This window comes from Arvicola amphibius, chromosome 8, assembly GCF_903992535.2.
Source record: "Arvicola amphibius chromosome 8, mArvAmp1.2, whole genome shotgun sequence".
NCBI lineage: Eukaryota > Metazoa > Chordata > Mammalia > Rodentia > Cricetidae > Arvicola > Arvicola amphibius.
Window position 1 is genome coordinate 36,390,360 of NC_052054.1, and position 23,860 is coordinate 36,414,219.

The 23,860-nt window shown below is 37.4% G+C and overlaps 1 protein-coding gene across 1 annotated transcript in view; it reads left to right on the forward strand.

Moving 5' to 3' along the window:
- Themis (thymocyte selection associated) overlaps positions 1-23,860 on the forward strand; it is a 188,642-nt gene that overhangs the window by 74,686 nt on the left and 90,096 nt on the right. The window contains exons 3-4 of the mRNA XM_038339956.1: positions 1,052-1,510; positions 17,245-18,296. Of these exons, the coding sequence (XP_038195884.1) occupies positions 1,052-1,510; positions 17,245-18,296 (1,511 nt within the window). The remainder of the gene's footprint in view (positions 1-1,051; positions 1,511-17,244; positions 18,297-23,860) is intronic.

The window sequence follows — 23,860 nt, forward strand, 5'->3', positions numbered from 1 at the left end:
CCAAGCAACAATCTAAGCAGGCGTAATTCCATGAAGCCTTTTGGGGGGTGCTGATACTGTAATCCATTATGTTATGATTTATTAATGTGTGTTTTCCTCTGAGAATTTTACAAGGAAAGAAAAATTGTACATTCTACATGTCAAATTTCCCTTTGGAGAGTCGTAGTGCTTCAAAAGTAGCTAAGAACTCTTACATTAATTATAATGATGCAATTATTTTTCATTATGGTAAAGTATACACAACATAAAATGTATTTTAAAGCATATGGTTCGGTTACATTTAGTACATTCATCCTCTAGTTCCAGCTGTACAGCTTTTCAATCAAAATCTGACTGAATCTATTTCCCTCTGGTAAATGTATTTCACTTTTTAATTTGGTGCGTCTAACAGAGAATATATTCCCGGAAAACTAATCAAATCTTCTCTTTTTTCAAAAATTAGAAAAACGTTGAGAGATTAAATGACTTTCTTAAAATCACATTGGTAGTTACGACAGCGTACATCTTAGTTGGGTTTCCTATTTCTGAGGACAGGTTATTTGGTATTTCAAGAAACTTCCCTTGTTTTAATTTTTGTTCCTGTTGAGATTATTTAATAATCTAAAAAGTATATGTTGACATTTTTCATAGAAGAGTTTAAGATTCAAGTAAGCATCCTGGACTGAGGATATAGCACAGTCAGTAACATGCTTGCATCGCAAGCTTGAGGGCCGAGTTCTACCCGGAGATTCTAGGTAAGAAAGCTGGGCCTGGAGCCTAGCGTCCCAGATCTAAGGAAATGGAGATGGACCCTGGACCTCACCAAAGAGCCTATCTGGTAAGCTCCAAGCCCAAAAGAGACCTTGTCTCAAAGGACAGTGATACAGAGGTGGTCCTTTGGCCTCCACACACATGTACATGTCCTTCGGTATACCCATGTCCATACACATATGCATAACATACACACCTAATATTTAAATGTTATACTCTGCTTGATTTATGACTTTATCATCATGATTTTCTTATGACAACTTTCCTTGAAATAACTCTAATCACAAGATTCTCTTCTTAGGTCTATTTAAGGTCATGGCTGATAAAACTCCATACCTTACAGTGGAAGAAATCACAAGAACCATTCAGATTGGACCTAGTAGACTAGGACATCCTTGCTTTTATCACCTGAAAGATATAAAAGTAGAAAATCTTACCATAAAGCAGGGTGAGCCAATAAGGCTCAACTCAATTGAAGACATTGATGGAGAAGTACTGGTGAACTGCGGTGTGGTAAGGAACCACCAGAGTCATTCATTCACTTTGCCATTGTCACAAGAAGGAGAGTTCTATGAGTGTGAGGATGAACATATTTATACCCTAAAAGAAATTGTTGAATGGAAGATTCCTAAGAACAGAACACGGACCGTGAAACTTACAAATTTCTCAAATAAGTGGGACTCGTCCAATCCATTCCCTGAAGACTTTCATGGAACTGTGATTCTCAAGCCTGTTTATGAAATCCAAGGTGTGCTGAAATGTAAGTATACACCCCGAGAATAATGTTTCTGGGTGAGTGAGCATGGTGGGGGTTTGAGTAGAACCCCGCAATGGAATTAGAAACTTAAGAATGGGACTCTGTCCCTGTCATTCATTAAGTCTCTTAGATTCTGCATCTGTACTTAAGAAAGCCACAGACAGATAGATCTGTCTTAAGGAGCTAATTAAATAGTGAGTATGCAGGTTATATTATAAATTGTATAATGCTATCCAAGCACAGAATACTGTAACTATCAGCTATAGGTAGACTAAAATGTTTGCTATTTTTTATTGGTTATTAGGAGTTAATTCTTAGAATGAGCATCCAAAAGCAGTTTTCTTGTTTTTTTTAAACCATGACAACTATTTTTAAAATCCCTGTCTGTTATGACTGGTCACAGTTTCTTTTAACATAGATTTTCTGACTTAAAGAAGATGATGTGGTAAATTAATTTTCACACTGGTATATTCCAATAAGCAATCTTCACTGAGCTCCTTATGTTTTCAAAGTATCTGAAAAAGGCATTGCCATTCCAAAAACATTAATATATTAATAAAATTTCAAGCTTGTGGTATGTTAATGGGGCAATTAACAGATTACATACTTCTGAACTGGTTTTAACATACCCAATAATCCTAACTTTTCTGGAGGCTGAGGAAAGAGAATGGCAAGTTCAGGCCTGCCTGGATGACAGAGAGTTCAAGACCATCCTGGTCAAATTAGCAAGGCTCTGTCTCAAATAAAAAAAAAAGAAGCACAGAATACAGATGAGGACAATTGCTTGACATAGGTGAGGTCCAAGGCTCAATAACACTCAAAATGGGAGCCTTGAGTGAGTTGGGTTTGCCCTCATAGAGTTGTTTCAAAAGTGAACTGAAATAGTACTAAAGACCACTAAAGAACTTAAGATCACTAATTAATTAAAATTCAATCAATTGATTTTGAACTAAAAATATAGAAATAGTTTGTGTGGTTTGATTTTATAAACTGTTGAGACCACTGCAAATTTTAGAACTCGCAGTAGCATTCTATTAGCTGCCACAAAGCCAGCAGCTGAGATGGGTGACTGAGTTTTTCTTACTGTTCATAAACAATAGGTAACATTTTCTTATTTTCAAATCAGTGAATTTTCTAAACTTATCGTCTTCTACCTATCACCTGCTTGCAAGTGAGAACAAACCCAGAACTCAAAGTTATGGACCAAGAGGTTAGAATTTATAAAAACTTTGGATTAGGAATCAAGGGCTCAGAGTTAGATGGGAGGTAGTCAAATGATGCAAGAACCAACTTAAAGATTCACTGCAAAGACAACTTTTCAGAAAGTGGAAAAGTGAGTGGACATTCAACATAGCTGCGTAAACAGAGATAAATGTAAGAATATACATGGCAGGTGTGTGTGTGTGTGTGTGTGTGTGTGTGTGTGTGTAACCATCCACAGAAGGCCATGACATCTATCCAAAGAGATAAACTGGAGATTTATTCTAGTCAAGACAGATTGCCATCCTGGGAGAGGCAGAACATTGGAGCATAGTAATTCTAGTGGGAAATTCAGCTGGATTACAATTCTGTTCAATGGATCTAGCAATGGGAAAGAAGAAAACATAGACGGACTTAGTATGGGCAAGGTGTACCATAAACAGGGTCTCAACGTCTAATGGATGGGAACTTGGTCAACAGATTGAACTCTTCTCAGCCTTTGATTTCATCTGCTGGGTGAATGCATATGCATTTACTAAATATGAACAACCAAAGAGCAGGATTGGTGAAAATAATTGCTTAGGTAGATTTAATTAGAGTCTTCTTCTGTCCAAGAGACAACCTTTGGTTAAACAACATTCATGAAATGTTTTGGCCCTAGCCCTATTTCTACTATTTATTAGAATTAAATTTTCATGTTCCTTCTACTGGCTCACTTTCTTGGAAAAAATTTTAATGTTATTTCTTAACTGTATTGGCAGCTCATGATATATACTGCATGAGACTAGCTTGCATGTATACAGACTACAGAACATTTCATGAAAGCAAAGAATGGGAACCTGCCCTAAGTATCCCATTAAAAAGCCTTTTGTTTTATAGGTATTTTACCTAAATATGACAAGGAAATAATGCTTTCACTCCATTGCAGTTTTCTTTTGCATTATTTTTTCTTTAAGATCGAAGTCAGATACTTCTTGAACTCAAGAGATATTGTATGGTTGCTTTTGCCCTGCCTGGGTATCAGTCTAAAACCCTGAGGCTTGAGTGCTTTTATTTCCCCAAAGTTACAGGAAGAAAAAACTGGTCTTGGAGAGATAGAATGTTTAATAGTAATCTTAGAGGAATATGGAAAAACATGGGACACTAAAGGACTATAAATATTGATTTTCTGTAGAAAAAAGAGAATGGCAAGTAACTAAAACAGAGGAATGCAAACATTTTCCTCTTATAGCTGATTTTTAATGTGTTACTAATGTGACAATTTATATATCCAGAGAAAGGAAAAGCAATAAAAACGATGAGGCAGTTCTCAATGTCTGGGTCATAACCCCCTTTGGGTGTCAGATGAGCCTTTCACAGGGATTGGCACCCATCAAAAAAGAGATTCTACATTATGATTCATAATAGCAGCAAAATTGTAGATATGAAGTAACAGTGAAAATAATTTTATGGTTAGGGGTCACCACAGCATGAATAACTGTATTAAATGGTCATAGCATTAAGAAGGTTGAGAACCTCTTTGTTAAAGGGGAAAACATGTTCCTGGTTTCTGCTCAAAATTCAGTTCTAGTCATATTATCTTCCTGGCTATCAGACACACTCAGAGATTGATCCAAGTGTTACTACATTCTCAGGATAAGTATATATCCCAAACCTGTAACTCTTGGTCTCATATAAATCATTTCAATATGTGTGTTTTAGTTGGGGTTTTTGTTGAAGTAAAGAGACACCATGTCCATAGTAACTCTTATAAAGAAAAACATTTTATTGGGGTGTATCACTAACAGTTCAGAGGTTTAGTCCATTGTCATCATGGCAAGACGCAAGGCAGTGTGCTAGCTGAGGATCCACAAGCAACAGGAAGAGGTCTGGAGCACTGGCCTTGGCTTAAGCATATATGAGACCTCAAAAATCCGCCCTCACAATGACACATTTCTTTCAACAAGGTTATTCCTACTCTAAAAAAACCCACACCTCCTAATAGTGCCATTCCCTATGAACACATGTGGGCCAACTACATTCAAAACACCACAACGTTTTTCTGTTTTTTTAAAATATGAAATTAATGTGATTGGGAACATGGAAGAAGGCTCAGTATTTATTAATAAAATTTGAGTCATTTAAGTTTTCTTTATAAAAAATAGAGGTCTTGAACATTGACTTTGTTAATATTATGTTTTGATGCATGGGTTAATAGACAGTTCCTTCTTAATTTAAAAAATTCAGCATCATAAGATGCCTTTCTAATGAAGTCTTTTACAGGAAAGCTTAATGCTGCCCAAACCTTGAAGGCCCAGTCTTCAAAAAATTATATAGAGACATCCGCTCTTGTCACAACAGATGGTTGAAACCACGAGGTAAATTGGAGACTCAGAAAGAAAGTTCTGGATGTTGCATTTTCAACAATAACTGAATAGGAGGAAAACATTTTCATTTGTAGTTTCCTAAGGCCTTAGGCTAAAGGCTAAAGTGTGCTTTTCCACTTCTTTCTGTTGTTTAATTATAAAAATCAAAATGCTGAACAATACCTAAGAAAAATGTGACAACGTTATATGGCAACATTATGACTTTGTTCTCAAACTTTCCCTACACTCCCCTACTCTGCGGTAACTCAGTTTTAGTATTTTCTTCCCTGCTTTCTGGTATTTGCCTTTCTATTCCCAAATGTTAGGACCATTAGTGGTTTTCAAGTCATGGACCATTTAATATACTAATAACTAACTTTTTAATATGGTCATGGATCCTCATAACTCTTTTCTATTCTTATTTCCCATTTCCAAACTCAATGCATGGTGTCAGGTCTCAACACCAGTATTTTTGTTAATATGACGCTGACCCAAAGTTTATGATTTGTATAATTCCTTTCCTGTCATGATGACCTTGTTGTTCTGGCTTGGATTTTTTTCAGTCCTTTCCCAGATCTCTAAAATATTTGTGGAAAGGAAAAAAAAAAGAAAATGGAATTTCCCAGAGTGAAGCTATTTGTAGGTCTCTATGTGGTGTGATTTTCCCCTGAGGGCATGCGTTCTGGAGTCCCCCCCCATCCTTTCTGTCCAGCCTTAATCTGCTGCCATAGATGTATTCCATCCAACACATCCATCCTGACAGTGCCTTCCGCTGCCTTGCATTGGTTGAAAGCTGTTTCAATAATCACATAAGGAAATTCCCCCTTTTCCCTTGTCTTAGTGTCCTGGCAAGGCCCATCCTCCACACGCACCGTCAGATCAGTAAAGAAACTGCAGGTGTGAAAACCTTTTATCCCCCCCATGCCCACACACATGGCTGGCAGTTAGCATCAGATCAGTAAAGAAACTGCAGGTGTGAAAACCTTTTATCCCCTATGCCCACACACATGGCTGGCAGTTTAGACACTAGACAATTCTAGGTGGACAACAGTTTCCTGAAGTCTCCAGTCCTCCCTCTTCCGTGATTGCCTCTGAGGGACTGTGGCTTCCTGTGGTCTCCACTGTGGGCTGTGGTGGTCTATTTTTTCATATCTTCTGAAAAGAACTTTTTTTTGATATCTTCTCAGTAATAATTGTGTTCTGTCTTTAACTTCCAATTGCAAATTAAAGCCTCAACCCCAAACTAAGGCTTTTTTGTCTTCCTGTCTTGATTTGGTTTACCTTCATGGCAATTTCCTTAACTATAGTTCTACCATAATGATGAATTTTAAATTTCAGATCTCATATTTTTTAATTTCTAAGAATTATGTAATAATGAAATATATCATTTAAAATATGCTGCCCCAATTTAGCTTTAAGAATGCAGTATGGTATTTTTTTTGGTGTGTCCTTTTTATTTTTTCCATCAGTTTTATAATTTTTATTATAGTGTGCAATAACAACAAGAGCCTCTGAGATTTTTCATTGGTGCTTCACTTCAAGACTAAGTCACCAGGCTGGGGAACTAGAATCACAGTTGCCACATGCTTTGTTTTTCCTCTCTTCAGGCAGTATGGTATTTTATTCCAGAGAAATTTTTATATTTTTCCCATAGTTTTAACACTATTACCAGCATTTTATAGCCTTCACTTGGTGTTTGTTGCTGTTTTATCTGTTTTATTCTTGCTTCAAGTTTTGATTTATCAATCTGAGTAAGTGGTTCCATTAAGTGCCTGCTATTTGCCACGTGTCCTTATTGACATGCGAGGCACTTCAAAAAGTTCTGGCGCTGGGCAGAGGTGGCGCACGCCTTTAATCCCAGCACTCGGGAGGCAGAGGCAGGCGGATCTCTGTGAGTTCGAGACCAGCCTGGTCTACAAGAGCTAGCTCCAGGATAGGCTCTAAAGCTGCAGAGAAACCCTGTCTCGAAAAACAAACAAGCAACAAAACAAAACAAAACAAAAGTTCTGGCGTAGGTACCTCTTACGTACAGTCTCTGTGTTTACGAGTTCTAGGCTTTTTCACTGTAGCTGGGCATTGTCTGTACCAGTTCTATGATTTTTTCTCTTCCGTAATTTACTTAGCTTCACTGAGATATTGGCCTGCTGTCTCCTGGGGTTATATTTAACCTCAGTAGCGAGTAGCTGAAGGACTCACCATGGTCCCTATGCTTTTAGACTTAACACTACTGCTTCCCAACTGAAACGTTCTTCTGTTACCCCCAGGTTCTGAGGTCCTTTCCTGTTTCCTGTACAGAGATGTAGTAGCAGGGAGGGGGTTCCACCATCCCTACAATACTGTGAAGACCTGAGTTCAATATTCAGGCATTAAAATAAACTCCTTGTTTTTAACCACTAGCTTCATTTTCACCTTTAAAGAGCTTGTATGTCTCAAATTCCTAAACATTTTGGGAATTCTGCGGAACAAGCAAGGCATACTTTCCCCGTGTCTGTGTCGTCAGAAACACACTTATTCCTCGTCCTAGCCTACTGAGCCTTTTCACGGCCTTTTGTAAGATTTCTAGCTTCCTTGATTTCACTTTGCAGACGTCAAATGTATTGACTCTAACTCCTTGAGTTGGTTTTTGTTTGCTTGTTTCTATTCTTTCTCTCTGTTTTATTATTTTATCCTTCTTGTAAGTTTGAGGGACAAGAGGATTGGAAAGAAACGTTTTACCCATAAACCTCTCTACTTGCTTAATTAGTCTTAGCCCAGAATGTTAGCTAGACCCACCGTAAATTCTGAAAGGACTGGATAATATTATTGTAACTATGAATGTATTATATAAATACACAGTATTTCAGTAAAAGAACTTTAGTGCATAAAGAAATTTCTATGGTTTTTACATTTATTTTAAAGCTTCAGAAACAACAAATGTTTGTAAGCACTCAGTAAGTCAAGTACAAGAGTGAGTGATTAAAGCAATAAAATATTGTTTATGAACGAATATTTAAATAGCACTATACAGTTGATCCCATTTAGGTAACAACAGCCTTTTTCTGACCCAGCATATGTGGATTTGATTTACTATGATGACATATTTGTGATTTTAATGGTTAAAAAAATGCCAGCTTCATGACACTGAAGTTGCTATTGCTTATATTCTTACTAATGGATTGTTTTGGTTGTTGGTGCTTTTCTTGATGCATCATGAAATTCTGGGATGTCATGATATCAAACACCTGTGCATAGACTAATTAACATCCATTTCACTTATTTTGTTACCGCTAACAGAAATATCAAAAGGCAAGCAGAACAGGCAAATATTTCTTTAGGTACATATTTGTTTTTAGACTACCAAATGCTAAGGTTTTTTGTTAGTATTCTTCAGAGAAATATATGCATGTATATATAAATATTCATATATACAGTCAGTCAATATATGTACTATTATTTATTTATTTAAAGGAATTGACTTTTGCACATGTGGAGTTGATAGTAAGTTCTTATCTTGGAGGGGGCATGCCAGCAGGGTGGAATCTCAGGTGTGAGGTAATGCTGTAACTTGAGGCAGAATTTCTTCTTTTCTCGGAAACCTTTTGTCTAAGTCCTTCAACTGACTCCAGGTGTTATTTGCATAGACATGGCATCTTCACAGCCAAACTTAGGTTAGTGCTTAATGAAGCAGGAATTCTAGCCTAATCCTGTTTACATGTAAAAATAGTCATCATGAGGCTGCATAGGGAAACCCTGTCTTAAAAACAAACAAAGCAAACAAAAAAAAAACCTCATAAACCAATGGAAAAATTTAATGGAATATATCATCTAGTATAAAATACTTTTATGACACATTTTCTTCAGATTTGTTAAAAAAACAAAGCATGAAAGGTAAAATGGTGTTGTAAATAAAAATAACAAGCACACATATCTTCATTTTTAAATGACTCGATTTCTCAATGAATGTCATGGGATATTTTATTGAAATATCAATTTAGAACAATCCTATAATATTATTTCTTTGATGTTTAAAAATATGAACATGTATTACATGGGCAGAGTGGTTTTTTAAAATGTGCATTGGTGTTCTCCCTGCATGAGGGTGTTGGGTACCACGGAACTGGAGCCACAGACTGCTATGAGCTTCCGTGTGGGTGCCCACTTTTAATCTGAATTTTTGGGAGGCATAGGGAGACAGATCTCTATGAGTCTGAGGCCAAGATGGTCTACACAGTGAGTTCCAGGATAGCCAGAGTTACATAGTGAGACCCTGTTTCAAAAAACCCAAATATAAATAAACAAATAAGTAAAAATAATTTTTAAAAACCTTAAAAATTAAGTAAATAAAACATGAACATGAAAAGTCAGAGGTGACTATCTAGAAAACTCCAGAATATAACCTTTGTTCACTTGAAATAAATTTGAATAAATTTTTTTAAAAAAATCTCAAAGTAAGTACCAAGAAAATTTAGGTTAAAATTGTTGAACTAGAAACCAAATTTTAATGCAAAAGTCTGAAATAACTCAGAACTGAGAAATCACCAGTCAGACTCATAACTGAGGTGGAATAAAGAATATTATCCATTCCAAGAATGTAACAAAACTATTCACTGGCTGATATAAGGGGAGGGAATTTATAGAACTACTTTCAAGATAAAGCAAACATGTAGCCTTAAAAGGCAACAGACAAAGAAATCAAGCTTACGAAGTGAAACCTCCCAATGGGTAAGTAACCAACCTTCCTATTAAATAACAATATAGGAGAAATATATGCGGGAGGAAACCAACCATGGCTGTGTCTTATGAGAACTTGCTTCGTGTAGCATTCCCTGCTTTCATGTTCTCAGTAAGACCATCCAAACAAATGTTCAGTTTTCTACAAGTGAAAATTATGTATCCAAGGAAACATGCATTGCCCAACACCAACCAAGATTAAATGTAATTGTTTGTTTTCTCTTGAAAGACACTTTTGAGTGAGGTTCTCAAAACTCAGACTGAGATAACAGGGCCTCTCTGGTGGGCCATGCATAAAGGCCTCTGAATAACGTTTGCCTTTGCCTGAAAAAAACAAGGAGGGGTATATGTGTGAAATAACTCAGGTGCACAGAGAGGAACAGGTCTTGGTTTCTTGGAGAAAATGGAATCAAATTGTTTTTCATAACAGCTCCCTTTAGATAACCTGATAACATACCCGGCCAGAATAATTCATATTTACCCAGAAGGAAATTTTGGAAAGTCTAAACTACAATTGTCAAGTACATATTGCTTCTCCTTCAGTCTAGTTTCAAACTAGAAAATTTGCTACAAATACCTCCAGCAATGCCTCTCATGCCGAGTTACTGCTGTCTTATCTGTCTATCATTTTGAAGTCAAAGACAGCGCTTCAGCAAGTGACATTTTCTAACTTAGTTTACATTCTCTCTCTATCCTTTTTATCAGGGGAGAAGATTGCACTTTTCCTATTGTAAAAAAGCAAATGCTTGTTAAAAGAACTCATAACACACACACACAGATACACACACACACACACACACGCAAGTACACACACACATGTAAACACCCAGAACTATGAATATAATTAGAAATAACCATGAATTATATTTTACAAAATGTAATCGGGTAATCAAAGTGATTAATAAATTTATTTAAAATGTGATTTTTCCTCTTCCTACTATGGATATTTTAAATGAAAGCATGTGATACTGTTTTCTGAGAAAAATGAAAGAGCAGGAGAGATCTGGGGCCAATTCTTTGCTGTAACAGTACTTACATAGAAATAGTTACATCTGCCCCACGTTTAAAACATAGGATACCAAGTTTTGTTTATTTGCTCAACCTTGGTGATCCGCCTGCTAAAAACAGAAGGTTTAAATTTATAACAAAGAATTTACAATATCTTGTGTTCATGTTATTTGAACAGGATATTCCTAGACAGAGATTTCTGGTATGTATTGTCTTCAGTGTTTCCCATTTAATGAATTTTGGAAAGCATTCTCCTGCTACTTCTAACACTTCTTCTGTTCCCCACTTTCTCTTCTTCCTAGGGTTCCCATGTCATGTGTGACACATCTTTTGTAACTGTCCCACAGTTCTTGGCTTCTCTGTTTCTTCTTTTCAACCTTCTTTGCCTTTACTTTAGAACATTTTATTAGCTTATCTTCCAACTTCTCTATTCTTTGCTTGGTGGTATCTAGTCTATTATGTAATTCAACTTTGTTTCTGTCCCAGTTACTTTTTTTCCCTAGAACTCCCACATCTCTTGTATTACCCATTTTTCTTCAACATCTCTCTTTGCCTACTGACCATTCAGTAAATATTTGGTCAGATATTTCCAAACTCTTCCACATTTGAATTTGGTTTGTTTCCTGTATTACTGGTTTGTTGATAATGAGGGTCTCGTGAGCTCAAGCTGTCTTGAAGATAACCATGAATTCCTGTGTTGAAGGGAGCTGCTTGTTCGTCCTGGCCACCTAGAACTGAAATAATCACACAGAAACCATATTATTTAAATAATTGCTTGGGCCATTAGCTCTAGCTTCTTATTGGCTAACTCTTACATATTAATTTACACATTTCTATTAATCTGTGAATTGCCGTGTGGCTGTGGTTTACCAGCTAAAGTTCCAGCATCCATTTCTGGCGGGGCTATATGGCTTCCTTCTGACTCCATCTCCTTTCTCCCAGCACTCAGCTTAGTTTTCCCCACATAGCTCTGTTCCCCTGTAGCTCTGCTATAGGCCCAAAGCAGTCCTTTATTAACTAATGGTATTCACAGCATACAGAGGGAAATCCCACATCATTTCTGATTCTGCTTCCATCTTCCAAGGGTTGGGATTACAGGCATGCATTAAACTTGAATTGGGTTTTGGCATGTGCTTTGCTTCATCAAATTTCCTTTTGTCGTTTACAACTTATCTTCTAATTATTCACCATGGGAAGCTGATGGACAAGTTGTTTCAAGTAGAAGAAACAAAGTTAAATACTGGGTACTGTGATGTTTCTATGTTTCTAAGGCTAGGAAGAAGGTGTTTTTTTTTTTTTTTTTTTTTTCTGTGCATGTTGTAGCTGTGTCAAAGTCTACAATTTCTTGTACTGTCTTTGGTCAGTCCTGCTTGCATTTAGCTAAGGACACCTTGTAGCTAGGAACTTAGATGTCATTCTTTCATTCAGAATCCTGTTATTGTATAGGAGTAGTCAAAAATTTTTGCAGGTGAAGTACTGCATTATCTTATATTATCTTATAATTAGGGTTCAGTTATTCAGTGAGCCTGTGTGACTGGGACATGGTTTTTATAATCATAAGCGTTTCTCAGCTCCTGGCTCCCCTCCTTACATGGGTAACAGAATGTCTATCCTGAGCTGGAGTTGGTATTCCCCTTCCCCTATGTGGTTATAGAAGAGGTTGTGGGTATTTCCATTTTCCCAAGTAGAAACTAAGATAAAATTGACTTAGGTTGGGTAAGTCCTTTCTTCCAGTTGACTAGGCTTTGATAAAACCCCACATGCTGGTTAGATTCTGATAAAATAAATGTCCCTAGATCAGTCTTTTAAGGAGATCAGTGGTTCTGGTAACAGATTTTTTTTTCGCTTTAAAAAATGCACAAGGGGACTTTCTCTAGCCTTCACCTAGAGAACCTGGTTTGATTTCTGGAAAGAAGGTTCATGAAAGAATAGGGGGCCTTAGAAAGCACAGCCCTTCAATGTAAGTCTCCAGCTCGTTCTTAGACTCCCACAGCTAATGAATATCCCTTTAACATTGTCACCAGGGTCTGGGGTGATCTGTGACACCACATCATCTATGCTATAGTTTCAGGTGTCCTGCTTCCCTATGACCTCCCCTCTCTGACGGACCTCGAGCATGTTGCCTATGCCATTTCCCTGTGCAGAGGCATACACAAAGCGATTTTGTTCCATGCTTTTTGTTTGTTGGTTGGTTTGTTTGTTTTTGTTGAGTAATAAAGTTTTGGGCATAGAGGAGTTCACTTTGTCAATATTTTTAGACTCTTACATCTCTATTATTTTATAGAAATTTGACAAATGCTCATTTCATAGAGTAGATCATTGAATTAGAGAAATTACAACTTTAAGGGATTCATCTTAAATGAAGTACAACATGCTTTGACAGTAAAACTATTTTTCCTAATGAAATTTTAAATGGAAGTATATTTTACTTAATCATTAGTTTTAGTGTTCATTTAAAGGACATTGGGGTGACATCTGCTTTTGTCTCATTTTGTCCTTTATTTCCTGTGATGGAGACCTCATTCTAGACTGGAATATATTGACAGGCAAAACAGTGAAAGACTTCACATATTGGTGAATATGTTCTACTTTGAGGTAATAAATAATAGGAAATGGTCATAATGAAAATGTAAATTCTGTGAAATGGTTGGAAGTGAAAGAAGGCATGGTAACTGCAGAAACTGAGGACACAGGGCAGGCAAGGATTATCAGTGCAAGCAGGACATTTTGGATAGATTACATTGAGGATCCGGGTTGTTGTGGTGCATGACTTTAACACTGGGGAGGCAGAGGTATGCAGAACTCTGTGAGTTTGAGGCCATCCTGATCTACAAGAGGTAGTTCCAGGACAGCCAAGGCTGTTACATAGAGAAACCCTCTCTCAAAAAGAGGGGGGGGGGAGGATAGAGTAGATTGCATTTAGGAGGCAATGTTTGAGCAGATTTGAAGAGAGCTCCACCATGAAGACCTATAGGCAGATGAGTCACAGCGTACAAAGAAAAGAGAATTGACAAGAGCTCAGAGAGAAGTCAATGAGTTAGAGTGAGACAACGTAGCAGAGGAGATCAAGCAGTACTAAGGAACAGGTAAGGACTTGGCTTTGTTTGATACTGCAGTTCTATGAACTGTAGATATAACTGATTTAGGACCTAAAAAGAATATCTGTCTACTCTTTTGAGATCTGGCATTATGGAGACTCATGAGGAATATTTGCAACAAACCAGGTAAGAAATAATGTGGCACAGACAAGAATTGTCTTGATTGAGGTGATGGTCTACAGGTAAGAAAGAAAGGAGATTTGAAGGCATCTCTGGGTTTGGTAAAATGAAGAAAGATAAAGAAGATGGAGAAAGCATTGAATAATGTTTACTTTGTGAGGAAGGGCTGACTCTACTTCAAAATGTTAATTTTGAGATACTGACTATATGTACAAATAAAGGTCTTAAATAGATCCATGAAACTGAGGGGCATTATTTGCCTAGGACATTAAAAAACAGATGCTTTTTAAAGGCATGTACATGTAACGTGAAGGTGCTAAATAGAGAACTGTAGGTGAAGGGCGTAGATAGAGAACAGCAGCTAATACACTTTAAAAGGCGTGTGTATGTGGGCAGTGGGTGGTGTGGAAAGAAAAGAAACAAGGAGAAAATGAGAGGGATCATACGTAGAAAAGGGAAAAATTGATCAAAATAGATGGAATCAAACCTGCTTTGTCAAGTGCTATTGGTATGTTATGCAAAATGATACAGACTAGCATCACTTTAGAAGAGTTATAAATCGAAGGACCAACTCACAGTGACTTTTTATTATACTCACAGATTGGGGCGTCTCCCAACCCTCATCAGAGAAACTTCATTTGGCAGTAGGTGGAGGCTAACACAGAGACAAGTCATGGGCCAAAGTGTAGACAGCAAGCGACTGTGGAGTACTCAGACCTAGATAAGGACATCTACATCACACCCCTTCACCCGAACTCGGGAACTTTTGCTGAGGAGGGTGCAGAAAGACTGTGAGATCCAGGGGCAGTGCATGGCTACAAGGAAAAAGTACTTTCTGCACACAGTTGGGCAGCTGTCATATGAACGCACGGCAGTTTCGATAGCATGCATGAGGCCTGTGCAAACTCAAGCCAGCCCAAATCATAACACAGAGATGGAAGACGAGCATGGGATTTCATTCCCAGCTGAGAAGCTATTGGAAATTAAAAGCTGCTGGGAAAGGGAAATTTGTTTTGTTTTGTTTTTAAGAGTATTGGCTTCCTGTAGCTCTAATATACTCTACTAGGTGGCCTTACACCGAAGTACGTATAGGCAACCCGAATTTGATTTGGATGTTAAAAGAAATAAATGAGGACCCAAAGTTGGGTGGGTATGGAATAAGGGATGATTATGGGACTAGATGGGGAATTGAACATAATCACAATGTGATGTATGAAAATCTTGAATTACTAAAAAAAATTAAAGAAGAAAAAGAAGTACTGAAAGTCAGTAATTGGACACTGTAAATTTGAATATAGCGGTTATGCAGCTTGGCCCGAGATTTTTTTCAGAGGCCATGGCAATCTCCAAAACTAAGAAAGCTACTCTTTGCCCACTGCACCCACTGTGAAGCAATGTAGGTAAGGACATGGCTTGCAATTTGGCCCTGATATTCTGATGGGATAATTTAGAGATCCCTCAAAATCCCAATAACATCTACACTTCTATCTATACTTCTATACTAATCTATACTTATTCCAGTGTTTAAAGAATAGGATGGCCATCTATAGTTTATTCTAAAGTTCTGAAAACTGGTTATTTTTTATTCAATGAACAAGATTTTAGTTTCTAAAATTGCCTGGATTTAAGAATTCCCATGACACATATTATTAAGTTTGGGAATACGCTTTATAAAATAAACTGAAAAATAAGAGAAATTGGGGTTTATTTTTCTTAGAGCTCTTCTTTTTGTTATTTCTTATTTTAAATGAACCTATAAATTTTACAGCACTTTACTGTAGAGGTCACCACTTATTTCACTTTGTTTTTCTACTAAATAAAATTATATGTTTTATGCTATGTCATCATAAACTCTATTTAAAAGAATATATGGGACATGACACACATTATAGGGATTGTATTTTCAAATGCTGAATAAATGATTAATGTTAGTTAAAAATAACATGCCATGCTGTATAAAAATATGTTCTAAGCTTTCACACTTTTCATTTTCAAGAACATTGGTAAAGTCTCTAATGTGGTGTCACATGCCCATAATCTTGGCACTCGGGAGGAAAAGGCAAGAGAATTGCTGCTCTACTTGGGGAAGACTGATTGGGATATACAGTGAGCACCAGGTCATTAGCCTTGGTTAGAGAATTAGGCCGTTTCAAACAAACAAACACCAATAAGAAATTCCACAATACACAATTGTACCCAGTTCCACATGCCCCATTCCCCCCCCCGACAAAAAAGCAACAACCAAGTGACCAAGCAAACAAACAAACAAGAACACTGACTTACAGTAACTAGAGATAAGGAAAAACAATATAAATTTATGAAAATGTTTATAAAACTTGTATCAGAATGATGCCAGAATACATGATGTTATGAAATCATTTTTAATTCAAGAATATTAATAGCAACACTTTCGGGTAAACTAAGTATTATGTAATTGAGAACAATTAAAAACTATGCACACAATGTTTTAAGTGACTCCGACGTCTCAAATAGTTCTTAGAATCCCGAGACACTTGTTCTCAGTGGTATAGCTGTTGTGTATCCACCATCTTGCCACATGTATTCTTTGACTTTGACCCACTCTATAACACCAGTCCTATTTAGGTAAACTATAGCGCTGGTAGGAAAAAAAAAGTTAATTTTGACATTTGAAAAAAAATCTGTCTTTTGTGCCATACTTACTTTTTTTGTGTTTTTTTTTGTTGTTTTGATTTTTTTGTTATGTGTTGTTAAGCCATATAGAATAAGATTAGTATTAAGAGCTATGCTTGGGGCCTTATAAGTGAGCTTCACCTGAATTACCAAACTTATTTCTGTAATGATTTTACATACAATCCCTGGATCTCAAAATTAAGACTTAGAATCAAATAATGATAAAACTCACACCTAATTATTTATATTCATATTTATATATATGATACATGTCATAATACAAATGTATAATTGCAAGGCTGAGTAGCATTTGAGGCAAGAGAGTGATGGCCATTTGTAGTAGTAAGGAGGAAGTAGCTTTTGGTAATGGTTATAGGGTATGAGGGATTGGATAACGTCTATTTCTTAAGCTAAACATGTTGGCTTATGTATCATTTTTATCATAAAATTTCAAAGCTGAAAAGTCTCACATGAGAGAATTACATCATGATTATTTTAGTTCCTTTATCCCCTCCTAATTGAAATTTGTCTCTGATTCCAGGAGACCATTTCACAGAAAGCACTTTGAACAAAATGTCAGTTGTCTTTTCCTTTTCATTTTCAGTTCAAAAGGACATAGTCCGGCTTCTCCCCAGTTTAGATGTTGAAGTCAAAGATATTACTGACTCTTCTGATGCTAACTGGTTTCTTCAGCTACTGTCTACTGAAGATCTTTTGGAAATGACCAGCAAAGAGTTCCCTATAGTAGCCGAAGTCATCGAAGTAGTTCAAGGGAACCTGCTGCCGCAGAGTATTCTACAGCCTGGGCAAACAATTATTATCCACAAAAAGTATCAGGCTTCGAGGATACTAGCTTCAGAAATTCGAAGTAATTTTCCTAAAAGACACTTCTTGATTCCTAGTAGCTACAAAGGCAAGTTCAAAAGGAGACCTCGGGAGTTCCCAACGGCCTATGACCTGCAGATATCTAAGACTGAGAAGGAAACTCTCCATGTGGTAGCTACCAAAGCCTTCCATACACTTCACAAGGAACTGTCCTCTGTGTCTGTTGGGGACCAGTTTCTAGTACATCACTCAGAGACCACAGAAGTTGTCTTTGAGGGAAGAAGAAAAGTGAACGTTCTGGCCTGTGAAAAAATCCTCAGTAAGTCCTACGAGGCAGCCCGGCTTCCTCTGTACATGGAAGGAGGTTTTGTAGAGGTGATTCATGATAAGAAACAGTACCAGATTTCAGAGCTCTGTACACAGTTCCGCTGGCCCTTCAATGTAAAAGTGTCTGTGAGAGATCTCTTCATGAAGGATGACATTTTGGCCGCTACCCCAGGACTGCAGTTGGAGGAGGATATCACAGACTCTTACCTACTTGTTAGTGACTTTGCCAACCCCGGAGAATGTTGGGAAATTCCCATGGGCCGACTGAATATGACTGTTCAGTTAGTTAGTAGTAGTAATTTGTCTATGGATACAGCACCAATTCAAGTTAGGACTCTGGTAGAAGAGATCACAGAAGAACAATATTACATGATGAGGAGGTACGAAAGTTCTCCCTTACATCCCCCGCCTCGCCCTCCCAAGAACCCCTCAGCAGAGGAGATGAAGTTAACCTTGCTCAGCTTAGCAGAAGAAAGAAGAATAGATCTGCCCAAGTCTCCCAAGGTAAGACATCATGGATTTTTCTCGTTGCAAGACAATGAGTTTCAAGTTGCTTCTGGATTTGCCTTTTACTTGCTTTCCTTTCCTTCTTTTGTACCAGTTTGAAACAAACATGTCTGATGCATGATAGATGAATGAACATCAGTCGAGGAGAAAGCTGTTGCAGCAGTTTGTGCTTTGAGACTTCACCAGTAAAAGTAGCATGAAATCTGTATGGAGTTAGAAATAGAGGTGATGATATTTGGCCACGGCTGTGCAACATTGCCATTCCAATTGACAACTGAACATGTTTAATAAGAGACCTCAGGAGGAATTTCCTTTGATTTTGGAAGTGCGGTTCATTGTTCTTAGGTAGAATTCTCTTACTACTTCACCCAGAAAATGAACGTGCAATAAATTCCCATCTTCCAGTGAGGGGGAAGGGGTAGGAGTTTACTAGTAACATGCATCTCTAACACATGCCTTCATTTTGTTTTGTGTGCAGAAAGATGTAAAAATATCTTGGCAGAACTATGTGTGAGAATGTGAGCATCTGCCCACATAATGCCTCTTAGAATTGTAATCTTTAGCAGTTCTACTGAAAAATAAAATCAATAAACCTACAGGCACCATGGGATCTCTGTGGAATTGGCAAATCCACAACTGCTTGAGATGTTAAACAGTAGTCCAGTATCATTTCTACTTGATCTTGATTCTTAACCACTGCCTGCTGGCTACTTGAACTAAGCTTGCCCTCACCTAGGGTGTACATGTTTGTGTGTGTGTAGTTAAGGTTCTATGGTTTATGGAAGGGGAGTGTGTTCTGTCCTAACAGTTGCTAGAAGTACAAGAAAAACAAAACAATTGGTAAAAGAGATACTATCTGTTCTTGCCTCATATTTAAAAGATACTATCTGTTCTTGCCTCATATTTAGGAGCGATAGTAGCAGTAGGCATCAAGACTTGTATATAGATGTGGATGTGCTTGTGGTTGTATATAGCAAAGACTGTTATAATTGTATGCTAAAGGCATCCTTAAGGATTACTAAAACCAGCAAAAATTTCCTTACTGGAAAACTATTTTTTTTGATTAGCTAAAGTAAATGGTTTCTTTGATTTTCAGACTTAGCATATATTTCTCACTGAGTTTTGAAGATACTATCACTGGTGGTCAGAATGTAGGTCTAACATTCCTAGGTTCTAGGCATCTCATTTTAAGAATGAGCCAAAAATTCACCTCTTTGCAAGAATACCAAGAAAGCAATATTCAAAGCAAAGCCATAGAACAGATCTCTGTCCAGATCTGATGTGAGTTTATGGTGTTGAGATCTGAGCCTCGCTCTAAAAAAATGATGGTTTGTGTTGTAAGGAACTGCTTGTTCATCCTGGCTGTCCAAACCAAAATAATCACACAGAAACTGTATTAATCAAACCACTGCTTAGCCCATTAGCTCTAGCTTCTTATTGGCTAACTCTTACATCTTAATTTAACCCATTTCTATTAATCTGTATATCAACCACAAGGTCATGGCCTACCAGCAACGTTTCAGCACATCTATCTCCAGCTGTAGATCCATGGCTTCCCTCTGACTCTGCCTTCTTTCTCCCAGCGTTCAGTCCAGTCCTCCCCACCTACCTAAGTTCTGCCCTATCAACAGGCCAAGGCAGTTTCTTTATTCATTAATGATAATTACAGCACACAGAGGTGACTCCTATATTACATTTGGAGTTGGTAAAGAGTTGTCAAGATGCTATAAAGTTCTGGAACTACTTTTATTTGAGGAGCAAGAATTGAGGGACAGCTTAAATTTGAAAGACTAAACTGTATTAATTAAACCACTGCTTGGCCCATTAGCTCTACCTTCTTGTTGGCTAACTCTCACATCATGATTTAGTCCATTTCTAGTATTTTATATTTTACCACAAGGCTCGTGGCCTACTAGAAAGGCTGAAGCATGACTGTCTCCGGTGGTGGCTCCATGGCTTCTCTTCAACTCTGCCCTTCTTTCTCCCAGCATTATGATTAGTTTTCCCCACTTAGCTCTGTTCCCCTATAGCTCTGCTATAGGCGCAAAGCAGTTCTTTATTCATTAATGGTAATCACAGCATACAGAGGGGAATCCCACATCATTGGTTGAGTTGAAGGGTGGACACATTTGATGCAGTAATGTGACAGACTTCATATGTCAGAAAAAGAAAAAAGGTTAGAGCAGAAAACAGGGATGATGGGTGAAGGGTGATGTTGGTGGATGACTCATCAAACCATTGAGAAGAATACACAATTTTTTGTTTCAGTTAGTTCCATCAGTTGTCATGTGAGTAGAAACAAAGCACTGTTATTTTCTCTGAAATCTCTTAAAAACATCACAGGTGTTACCATTTTCCCATATTCAGAGCTACTGGCCTTCTCATTTCCAATAATTTTTACCCACTGTGGAGACTGGGATTTGCTCAGAGGATTGTAGATGGAACAAAGATTTGTCAGTTTCTGTGTAATATACCCAGAAAGTCTTAAAACCAATGGTGTCTTATTGTCCCAGTGTCATTCTTCCGTGTCTTTTATATTCCCTGGGATAACTGCATTAATGCTTTTCTCTCATGTATGCTTTTGAAATAATTGGTTTTAAGATTTTTAATACTTAACATTAGGGAGAAACCATTTAAAACAACCCTCTAAGTCTTGTTTTACATGGGATATTGATTTAAATTTGGAGAACAATTTGTGAGGGTTATTCAGAGTTTAAATATAAGACTCATTTAACTTATTAAAATGCCTTTTTATATTCATAGGAAAGAGTACTAGATGCTTCATTATATGGCTTCACTTTTGCTTCCTTAATGGGTCATTAACATTACTAGATCATTTCTTTCATTGCTAAACAACAGGACAGATGTATAGGTAAGCTAAAAGTAAGATTCAACGATGTATTAAACATTAGTAAAATCCATCTGTGGCAAGCATCTGTGGTCAGTTAGGAACACTATGAGTTCATCTAAGATGTTTCTAAATTAAGAATATATAGGGACATCTCATAAGAACAAGGTGAATTAAATAATTCTTTGCCATGGTAAGATTACCAACTATTCTCTTGTTTTGGCAATACCTTAACAACAACAAACACAATGGCCATAGAAACTTGAAGAGTATGACTTATGTACAGGCAGAAGCATATGAAGGGACACTGGATATCAAGATCAAGTACATCAAGTAGTTTTACATGGATTTTATCACTTGCTATTGCAATCAGAAGCTGCTCATTCGTTCCCAAAATAGTTACACAGAAACTTTATTGATTAAATCACTGCTTGGCCATTAGCTTAGATGTCTTTCTAGCTAGCTCTTATATATTAAATTAACCTATTTCTATTATTTTATATTTTACTATGAGACTCGTGGCCTACTGGCAAGGTTCCAGCTGGCAGCTTGCATCTTTCCCCTCTGGCAGCTACATGGTGTCTCACTGACTCTGCCTTCTTTCTCCCAGCCTTCAATTTAGTTTTCCCGCCTAGCTCTAATCTTCCCTGCTGCAAGCCAAAGCAGATTCTTTATTCATTAACCAAACACATTCATAGCATACATATGGGAATCCCACATCATGCTGTAACAATGTTAACATATTGGTATATGGGTAATAATGCACATAATCTAAATGAAGCTGGGGAGTTTCAGGAAATCTATACAATTCTTTTATGCTGAAGACATAATGCAAAATAAAACCTTTAACTTCTATGCAATTGGAGTCTTAATTAGACAGATATGTGTTATAAAGTGGCTGAAAAAACAAAACCATGCCTCTACTTGTGTCCTGAAGAGGAATGTTGTAGGATAAACTCCTGCTCACAGGTAGGGTTTCTGTTTCTGAACAAGTTTCAAATAGCTCTGAAGAACATAGACTTGATGGGGTTTTGCCTGTCATGGATATATATGGCTATAGCTTTTGAGTACCACAAAGGAGAAATGGAACTTCTATGTTCTGATGAAAAGGCCTATAACCAGAGAGAAAAACAAACCTTTGGTTGAAAGATGAGTTATTCCCCATCTTCAGAGACTGTAGCTGGGCCCAGAAATCTTACATTTCATGAACTCTGTTTGGCCGTTTAATGCCCCTGTGTCCACTTGTTCCTGGAATTTCTAGACTTCTGTGGACAAGAACACCCACAGGAGACATTAAGGCAAAAGGCAAGGGGAAGGTAGTGATGGCAAAGTTCTGTGCAACAAGCAAATTTGGAATGCTGCTGCAGAGCAAGAGCTGGGACTGCAAAAGGCAGAAGGAGAGCCAGGGTCTGGGCACTGCAGAAAGAATGCTTGCTCATCTGCTGCTACTGGCCTGTCACTTCTGATCTTGGCTGCGACAGTGAAATCTTATTAAAGAAATCCAGGCTCTTGGGCTACATTGAGAGTAACGGGACAGACAGTTGTAATTAACAGGATTCCATCCCAAATGAGGTGATTTTTGTTTTCTTTCTCATTCACTGGATGTGCTGTAGGTATTAGGAGTATCGAAAGAGATGTCTGTCAGAGAAGCCGTGAATCTACTTTCTTTCTAAATGGAGATTTTCATCATAGCAGTTTTCAAAGACTATAGGCATTGAAGATAGAAACAGAGATCCTAAAACATTCCGTATTTGAATCTGGAGATAAAGCATGTGGAGGGCATGGGGGAGTCTCTTAGAAAACATGGCAATTCTTAGTTAGCAAATACAACTTTTACACATTAAAAAATCAGATACTTATCTCTTGTTCTTACAGCATGACACAGAGGAGTAAGTCAGCACTTTCCAGTTACCTGAGTTTGGAGTGTACACCATAGGAATGTAAATTACTCTGAAACCAGTGAAAATTGTGGGACAGTTGGGCTGAACATGAAAAAAAGGAAGTGTTGGGTCAAAAACTGGCCAACCTTGAATCACAGCTAGACCCAGGAGATCTGTGTCCTCCGGAGTGTGTAGAGCCCCTGAAAGCTGTTTTTGACTTCTCCAAGTGCAAGAGGAGTACAGAGTTTGAAAGTCTGGCTTTGGTCATGGTGTGCTACCACTTCTAGTTAGATCTCTGACATCTGGATTTAATACTTTGGATGTAAAAGAACTGTTAAAACTTAGTAAGACAGTCCAAAATAGGGACTGATTTCAATAGAATTTCAACAAATGATGAATACCTCACCAAAATTTTCGCTGTAGAATTTATGTGTTAAATTCGTCTTATGGCATGACTGAAGTGGACACACATTTGGAAATATTTGAGGGAAAATTTGGCCTTTTTTGAGCTCCAAGCATTTGAATACCCTCTTATCAAATATGCAGAGCACAGAGAAGAGTAAGAATCTAAAATGTATTTAGCTTCTCTAGGATCATGAATTATAGACTCAATGTCCTTCATTTATGCCTAGAATCCACTAATGAGTGAGTATATACCATATTCATCTTTTTGGGTCTGAGTTACCTCACTCAGGTAGTGTTTTCTATTTCCATCCATTTTCATGCAAAATTCAAGATTTCATTGTTTTTTTTACCTCTGAGTAGTACTCTGGTGCATATATATTACACACTTTCTTTAACCATTCTTCCATTGAGGGGCATCTAGGTTGTTT